At 42.3% G+C, this 10,000-nt stretch overlaps 1 protein-coding gene across 1 annotated transcript in view; it reads left to right on the forward strand.

The window, feature by feature from the left end:
* Positions 1 to 10,000, forward strand: part of LOC130077531 (fibrillin-1-like) — an 81,580-nt gene that overhangs the window by 47,648 nt on the left and 23,932 nt on the right. Inside the window, exons 23-27 of the mRNA XM_056242808.1 lie at positions 4,681 to 4,800; positions 4,986 to 5,108; positions 6,395 to 6,526; positions 6,605 to 6,730; positions 7,285 to 7,491. Coding sequence (XP_056098783.1) covers positions 4,681 to 4,800; positions 4,986 to 5,108; positions 6,395 to 6,526; positions 6,605 to 6,730; positions 7,285 to 7,491 — 708 coding nt within the window. The remainder of the gene's footprint in view (positions 1 to 4,680; positions 4,801 to 4,985; positions 5,109 to 6,394; positions 6,527 to 6,604; positions 6,731 to 7,284; positions 7,492 to 10,000) is intronic.

The raw sequence follows: 10,000 nt of genomic DNA on the forward strand, positions 1-10,000 counted from the left end.
TGTCCTCTTAAATATCTGAAATATTTGGTCACTTCTGTACGATAGAAACAAGTAATCTGTAATCTCAAGAACAAGTGAGAACTCACAGCGAGAGGGTTTAAACGTTCATTTTAAAAATCGCAATGAACAACAATTCGCATATTTAGAAACATATTTATGTATTTCCCTCTGTTGGCGTAGATTTACAAATGAGTTAAGTTACCAATCTTGTGAAATGGCGCACACTGTGTTCCCAGATGAACGTTATAAGCAACACAGACGAGTTTGAGAAACCCGAGACGCGCTCCACACATATAAACACGGGGTCCTTAAAGCGTCTTAAAGGTTTCCTAATAAAAGGTCTTAAAAAAATGATTCGATGGGTCTTAAATATTTCTGGTCACATTACCCGTCTGACGGACCCAATGTCCCTCAGATAACCAGCGACGCATCGGATCGCGAGAATGATTCTGGTTTTATTACATAAACAGCGATTGATAATGTATTTCTGGTGACGCTGTTGAGACTCGCAGTCTCTGTGAGAGATTATATAGTGAGAAATCAAAACAAATAAGCATAACAGCACACATCATAACTCACAGAAGAAACACTGAGGTAAAAATCCCAAAAAAAATATTTATAACATGATATAGTTAAGTAACATAACATGACGGGAGCTATTTTGATGAAGATTCTCACGATTGCAAATGTAACATTGATTTTAGTTCAATAAACAAGTAGTTAATATTATATTACTTCAATTGACCGTTCGCAAAGACCCGCCCCCCCTTAGTTACTGTCGCTATGTCCGACAAGCTACGCTGCTCTCACACACACACACACACACACACACCATGTTCTCACGCAGTGAAAAATACATCGCGGACTGACAACACGCTGACAGACAGGACAGACCAGGTTACTTTTCGGTTACTTCTGATATTAAACAACATATTAAGCAAAGTCTCACCTTTCAAAAGTTGGTCATTTTTTTAAAGAAATTTAATTTACTGTCACCGTCCCGTATACGGGACGCCTAAGTTTACTTCACTATATTACAATTAAATCCTAATTTAATCATGACAAACTATATATCGTTGGAAAGGTCTAAGAGTCCTTAATAGATATTTCAGCAATGTATTTTGTTACAAATTATGTAGGAACAGAAATAGATGAATTTATGACAAGAGTGCACCTCAAAAAATCTACATAATAATAGTTCTGACCTTTGTCACAAAAAGTCAACGCACACACTTTTAATAATTGAAATGTTGGTTTTCATGCAAAAATTTCATAAGAAAACATATAATCTAGTATTTGTCAATAAAAAAAATGATAAAATAATATTATCTTCTAAAAAGTATAATATATATATATTATCCTCTAAAATATAATATTATCTTTTTCATCGCCTTTTTGTATTACATTACATATTTCAGTAGTTATCATAAATTAGGTATCATTTGAAAGCTTACGATCTCAGAATTCATCCTGTGAAAACTGTTTTGAAATTGGACATTGTGTTACCATAGAAACGGTACTCTAAATTATTTTATCAGGCTCCTCCCCTTTTGGGCATCATTATATTTCATAATTTATTATCAAAATATTTTCTAATCTTGACAAAACACATATTGTCAGAAAGGTCTGAGACAAGTCTCAAGGTTCCATATTTTGTGACAGAAGTGATATTTGGACAGAAATTTATCAATTTGTTATGGCAGAATGCATACAGTTAAATTCAATGGAATTCAATGACACACGGTGGCTTTTTTTGGTATTACGCCTAAACAAAATCTCATGGGAACTTCAATTTTTGTGATATCAACTTCAAATTTGGAACACAACTTGGTTAGATATATGGCTTTGATTTTATATTAATTTTATAGTAAAAATATTTTGTAAAATATTTATTTTATATAAAAGAAGAAATATAAAATAAATTATATTTGATTTAATGTAAATTTAAACTTCAATAACTTTGTCATACTTAAAAATTTTTTAAGTGCTTTCACTTCAGAAATAATCTGCTATTTTTTCCCTTTAAAAAAAGACCAAACTTAGGTCTATACTCCAAAGCATTCTTGAATTACAACCATTTAAGCTTGAATAGTGCATTTCAATGTCCATTCTCAAAAAGGGGGGTGACAGCGAAGGGGTTAAACAATAAATACCGTTTTGTGGCTCTTTAATGTGTCGTGACAGATCGCTGTAGAGCCTCAGTTAAAGCTGCTCGTGATCCGATCATCTCTTCCTTCTAGTTCATTTATAGCATCAAATAAACATGAATGAACATCAGAAGGAATGTTGTTTTAGTCGCAGAAAGGCGTCAGTACACTCCGCTTCTCAAGTTCAAATCCTCCCATGTTAATCTACTAACTCTCCTGTTGGGAACCTTACTTTAAAAAAGTAATTAGTTATAGTTACTCACTACTTGTTCCAAAAAGAGTTAGTAACTGAATTACTCTATAATAAAAGTAACTCGTTACCAGGGAAAGTTACTATTTGCGTTACTGTTAAAAAAAATGTTGCTATATGTCAAAGAATTTTGATTTTTTTTTTAGCAGTTTTCACAAGTCAGTTGAAATGAGTAGAACAGACAGGTGTTTGTACATAACTTTCTATATGTATTGCACGTCGACACGACAGTTTATCCTGCACTTCACTTCACTGCACTTATTAACCCACCTCCTCACTAGCTGTGTGAGCCAGGGGTGCGTTCGGATTACACAGTTTTTTCAATCAATACATAGTAGCTAACGCACAAAAACGCACTCGCGATTTTGTCACGAGTCATTTTGTACCCACCACTTTTAGAAACAAATAAATAAAACATCTCCAGTTAACTAGCAGAGCATTCATTTAGTTCGCTATTAAATAAGAGATCTAGCGTTACATTTTTTGGTTTTGAACTCAAGCTGAGCGCTCGTTGCCGCGGCTGCATTTGTTCTCTTGTGGCGCGCGCGCAGTATTCACTCGGACGCGCTCTTCAATCTATCGCCATTGTGGAGACTATTCATTCCGGTGAAATCACAAAATAAAATGCACTCAACCGTCCCGTGTCCCTGCTTGATATAGACTGTAACCACTGATGAACATATTCAGTTTTGATGAGAGAAAAAAAAAAACCTATTTGAGTGTGGATTAGAACCTGTAACCTCTGAAACACATGGCAAAAGTTTTACCACTAGACCATTTAAGAACTCACACAATAGTACTCCTGAAAATGCACTTCCAAATGCGTCTCTGTCCCCAGCACATTTCAAACCAAACTGACCGTGGTAACGCATCGCATTTAACGTCCAGTAATGTTAACGGCGTTGTAACGACGGGAAAAGTAATTAGTTAGATTACCTCGTTACTGAAAAAATAACGTTGTTACCCAACGCCGTTCTTTTAAACGGCGTTATTCCAAACACTGCTCCTGACTGCTTTGTCGGACAAAATGGCGGATGGCGAAGTATGATTGGTCAGATCACCTGTCAATCAAGCTCCCTGCGAAGGGTCAATTACTTAAAATATTACATAAACGTTTGTAATATAATGTGCATTTCCATCACAGGTTTGGTCTTAAATTTAATTCAAAGTGGCATTAAAAAGGTCTTAAAAAGTCTTAAATTTAATTTGTTTACATCTTTAGACAGTCTGATAAATCATAACTTTTGGCTTTTTGCGTTCCCAAATGCACGTTTTTGGAAACCTAAACAAACAAGTGTTGACTGTGAACGGATCTGAGCTACTTTAACATGTAATCTGCAGAAAACGAGGAAAACGCTACGCTTGAGCTAACAGTTTGTGAATAGGCTTCTACAAATGATGGCCGTGAATAACATATCATATTCAGAAGTGAACAGTGTAGCTGACTTAATGTTAGGCTGACAGAGTTTTTGTGTCAGAGTTTTTATTTTTAAACCACAACCTTCTAAGTGCTTCTTTTACCGATATATTTAACGACATCTTTTGCATTTCTTATCCAAACAACGTCAAACTCGGCACTGCACTTACTCGTGCCCGTAGCAAGACACCCGTCAAGTGTGAAATCCATCAGACTAACGGTTCGAGAGATATGCCAATAACACACACACACACACACACACAGACGTTCCTGTAATTTATAAATAGATGCTTTTAAAAGGTTTTAATATTTATCGCGTAGCCTTAGAAAACGGTGTAATAATGTAATAATGTATAACGGTGTAATAATGCGGTTCATGATTCTCGTCTGTGGAACGGTTACTCGACACGGGGAAATTACAATCGAGGGTTTTTTAATATCGGATACTCGAGTTTAATTGACGAATCGTGACAGCCCTGGATAATGTTACAGGGTTCCGACGCAGTCTGGAAAAGTATGAATTTTGATTTGAGTAATTTCCAGGTCTGGATAAGTTTCGAAAAGAGAAAACTTAACACGGAGACACCACTTATTGCCCCTATTCAGTTTTCTGAAATATTATAAGTGCATGTTATCACTTGGAAAAATCCAATGAAAGAAAGAAAAGGAAATGAAATGGCTGTACTTTATACCAAATATAAGCTGGAAATAATGCTGAATGCATTAATTATGTTAAATGTGGTCTGAAAAATCAAGAGATTTGGAAATTTAAGTCTGGAAGATGTGTAGGAACCTTGATATTCCTGGGTTCTGTCTGTTTGTGGTCATGTGACATGTCATGTTGTGTGTGTGCTCGTCCTCATCAGACACGAACGAGTGTGAGCTGGGGAACCCGTGTGGGAACGGCACCTGCACAAACGTGGAGGGAGCGTTCGAGTGCAGCTGCGACGAGGGCTTCGAGCCCGGACCCATGATGACCTGTGAAGGTCAGTGACCTGATGATGATGATGATGTACTTCCTGTCATAACAATAGCCATAACTATAACAATATATAGCAACAACACTACTGATAATGATAGCTGGATTTGCTGTCCGCCCGACGCCGTCCACACCACCCAATCAAACTGAGTGCTAGTGTGTACTTGATTAAAACATGTGACATGTTTGCAGATGTAAACGAGTGTTCCCAGAATGCTCTGCTGTGTGCATTCCGCTGTGTCAACACGGTGGGGTCGTATGAATGCAGATGTCCAGCGGGATACGTGCTGAGAGAAGACCGGCGGATGTGCAAAGGTAAAGACGAGCGCTTTCACCGGCACACACACACACACACACACACACACACACACATTATTAGGGGTGCAACAGGTTTTCAGTCCGTGCTGTCGGTCTTAAAGTGACAGTAGCCTAATATTCCTCCTGTTGTCTGTGTCATTAATATTAATAAAACAGCAAAATACACAGCTTTAACAAAGATTAAACTATATTTAATTTCTACAGTGAACAAATAGTTAGGTTTAATTATTAATTTCTGTTCCTCAATACTACTGTTAGACTTTGTAACTTTCTTATTTAGTGTTCATCTTTGCTTGTAACTTCTTATTTTATGAATGTTTGAAGTTTATCAGATTTTTTTCTTTATTCTTTTGCTGATCCGAAAAACTATCCGATTCGTGACTCAAAAAACGTAAATGATCCGAACCGTGAATGTTTGTGATCGGTTGCACCTCTACATATCGTGGGCTTAACCCTTCACAACCTGGAGCGAAAATAGGTGTTTTTCTCACATTTTGCTTTTTTGACAGTAAAATACTAAAACAATGTGATATCTTCATGTGCAAGGGGTCATCTTTTTCAGAAAAAGATTAGCTTTCAACAAATTTCAACAAGTTTTTGACCATTATTGTGTGTGGTGAGTTTGTAAATAGAATTTAAATAGACAAAAATAAAAAAAGAGAATAAATTTACTGATTTTTATTTAGAAAAAAAAGAGAAAAATCATGAACGAAAGAAAGAAACTAACACTTTAAAGTTGAAAAATGAACTATAATACATGCATACAAGTCTTTTTTGTGACATTGGGTTGCACAGTTTTCATTTAGGACAGCTTATGAAAACCTTTTCACAATATTCTAATTTTGAATTTGGGGTTTTCATAAGCTGTAAGCCATAATCATCAACATTATAACAAATAAAGGCTTGAAATATCTCACTTTGCATGTAATGAGTCTATATAATATATTAGTTTCACCTTTTAAGTTGAATTACCACACAAACTTTTGCACGATATTCAAATTTTTCAAGTTTCGCCTGTATTTGTTCGTTTCTTGTATTATTTTATGCAATCCAAAACACTCTAACGCACCTCGTATCTCTCTGTTCAAATCCTTCCTTCCCGCTCTGCCAGAAAGCTGCTGTTATTTGCTGACGGAAAGCATGAAATTACCATAATATGTAAATAAATGTTGTCTACTGTCAGGGGCCATTTGAATGGTTTTGATAGTGCAAACGGTTGAGTTACGGTAAAATGAATACAGCTTCGGCCGGTTCTGAAGGGTTAACCCGCTTGTGTTCCTCAGACCAGAACGAGTGTGAGGACGGGCTGGACGACTGCGCCTCCAGAGGGATGACCTGTAAGAATCTGATCGGCACGTACATGTGCATCTGCTCGCCGGGATACACCAGACCGCCCAATGGAGACAGCTGCGTGGGTGAGCCACACACACACACACACACACACAGGCGCTCACATCAGCGCTCACAGTCCTGACGGGTGTGTTTGTGTGCAGATCTGAACGAATGCACGGCCAAGCCTGGCATCTGTGAGAACGGGCGCTGCGAGAACACAGTGGGGAGTTACCGGTGCGTCTGTGATCAGGGCTTCAGCCCCAGTCCCAGCAGAACCGACTGCATCGGTAAGAGTGTGAGCTCACCGGCACCAACCACACGGGTCCATGCCGAACATCGAGCTCACGTCAGTGACGCTCAGCTGATCCTCTACTGTAGGAATACGACCCCTATCACTGAACTCATATATAAGCTCGTCAGTATTAGCAGCTGCTATCTCGTTTCTCAGGAGTGATTACCCCCCCCCCCCTCCGGTCCAGTCAGGGTTTGGCATTCTCATTCCCCCTGAATCAGACTAAATTCTCTAATTATGTTGTACATTAAAATATTGACATTAATGATATCTGCAATACTGTTCACCCTAAGCGGGGTTATTGCTGCTCTTATCCATGCTAGGCTGTTCTCTCCCACAACAGAACCAGACCGCCAATCCAAACTGTATGCTAACTGTCAATCATATTTGACGATAGTGGTCCTGACAGAAATGATTCTTCTAAAACTCCATGACATCCAGTCGACATACATTGGTTAAGCTATCATCTAAATCGCACTGTATGTTAATGATCGTGTTTCTTTTGCCAATAACAGCCGCTGTGTGTGTGTGTGTGTGTGTGTGTGTTAGATAACCGTCAGGGCTTCTGCTTCCTGGAGGTTCTCCAGACCATGTGTCAGATGAGTTCCAGCAGTCGGGTCAGCGTTAGGAAGTCCGAGTGCTGTTGTGACGGGGGCCGAGGCTGGGGGCCAAACTGTGAGATCTGCCCTTTACCCGGAACCACACACTACAGGAAGATGTGTCCACTGGGACACGGATACACCACTGACGGCCAGGGTAACACACACACACACTACAGGAAGATGTGTCCACTGGGACACGGATACACCACTGACGGCCAGGGTAACACACACACACACTACAGGAAGATGTGTCCACTGGGACACGGATACACCACTGACGGCCAGGGTAACACACACACACACTACAGGAAGATGTGTCCACTGGGACACGGATACACCACTGACGGCCAGGGTAACACACACACACACTACAGGAAGATGTGTCCACTGGGACACGGATACACCACTGACGGCCAGGGTAACACACACACACACACACACACTACAGGAAGATGTGTCCACTGGGACACGGATACACAACTGACGGCCAGGGTAACACACACACACACTACAGGAAGATGTGTCCACTGGGACACGGATACACCACTGACGGCCAGGGTAACACACACACACACACACACACTACAGGAAGATGTGTCCACTGGGACACGGATACACCACTGACGGCCAGGGTAACACACACACACACTACAGGAAGATGTGTCCACTGGGACACGGATACACCACTGACGGCCAGGGTAACACACACACACACTACAGGAAGATGTGTCCACTGGGACACGGATACACCACTGACGGCCAGGGTAACACACACACACACACACACACTACAGGAAGATGTGTCCACTGGGACACGGATACACCACTGACGGCTAGGGTAACACACACACACACTACAGGAAGATGTGTCCACTGGGACACGGATACACCACTGACGGCCAGGGTAACACACACACACACTACAGGAAGATGTGTCCACTGGGACACGGATACACCACTGACGGCCAGGGTAACACACACACACACTACAGGAAGATGTGTCCACTGGGACACGGATACACCACTGACGGCCAGGGTAACACACACACACACACACACACACACACTACAGGAAGATGTGTCCACTGGGACACGGATACACCACTGACGGCCAGGGTAACACACACACACACACACACACACACACTACAGGAAGATGTGTCCACTGGGACACGGATACACCACTGACGGCCAGGGTAACACACACACACACACACACTACAGGAAGATGTGTACACTGGGACACGGATACACCACTGACGGCCAGGGTAACACACACACACACTACAGGAAGATGTGTCCACTGGGACACGGATACACCACTGACGGCCAGGGTAACACACACACACACACACACACTACAGGAAGATGTGTCCACTGGGACACGGATACACCACTGACGGCCAGGGTAACACACACACACACACACACACACACTACAGGAAGATGTGTTCACTGGGACACGGATACACCACTGACGGCCAGGGTAACACACACACACACACACACACTACAGGAAGATGTGTCCACTGGGACACGGATACACCACTGACGGCCAGGGTAACACACACACACACACACACACTACAGGAAGATGTGTCCACTGGGACACGGATACACCACTGACGGCCAGGGTAACACACACACACACTACAGGAAGATGTGTCCACTGGGACACGGATACACCACTGACGGCCAGGGTAACACACACACACACACACACACTACAGGAAGATGTGTCCACTGGGACACGGATACACCACTGACGGCCACGGTAACACACACACACACACACACACTACAGGAAGATGTGTCCACTGGGACACGGATACACCACTGACGGCCAGGGTAACACACACACACACTACAGGAAGATGTGTCCACTGGGACACGGATACACCACTGACGGCCAGGGTAACACACACACACACACACACACTACAGGAAGATGTGTCCACTGGGACACGGATACACCACTGACGGCCAGGGTAACACACACACACACACACACACACACTACAGGAAGATGTGTCCACTGGGACACGGATACACCACTGACGGCCAGGGTAACACACACACACACTACAGGAAGATGTGTCCACTGGGACACGGATACACCACTGACGGCCAGGGTAACACACACACACACACACACACACTACAGCAAGATGTGTTCACTGGGACACGGATACACCACTGACGGCCAGGGTAACACACACACACACACACACTACAGGAAGATGTGTCCACTGGGACACGGATACACCACTGACGGCCAGGGTAACACACACACACACACACACTACAGGAAGATGTGTCCACTGGGACACGGATACACCACTGACGGCCAGGGTAACACACACACACACACTACAGGAAGATGTGTCCACTGGGAGACGGATACACCACTGACGGCCAGGGTAACACACACACACACACACTACAGGAAGATGTGTCCACTGGGACACGGATACACCACTGACGGCCAGGGTAACACACACACACACACACACTACAGGAAGATGTGTCCACTGGGACACGGATACACCACTGACGGCCAGGGTAACACACACACACACACACACACACACACACTACAGGAAGATGTGTCCACTGGGACACGGATACACCACTGACGGCCAGGGTAACACACACACACACAC

This window comes from Rhinichthys klamathensis, unplaced genomic scaffold, assembly GCF_029890125.1.
Source record: "Rhinichthys klamathensis goyatoka isolate OS25496 unplaced genomic scaffold, OSU_Roscu_1.1 h1tg000755l_1, whole genome shotgun sequence".
In the NCBI taxonomy this organism is placed as follows: Eukaryota; Metazoa; Chordata; class Actinopteri; order Cypriniformes; family Leuciscidae; genus Rhinichthys; species Rhinichthys klamathensis.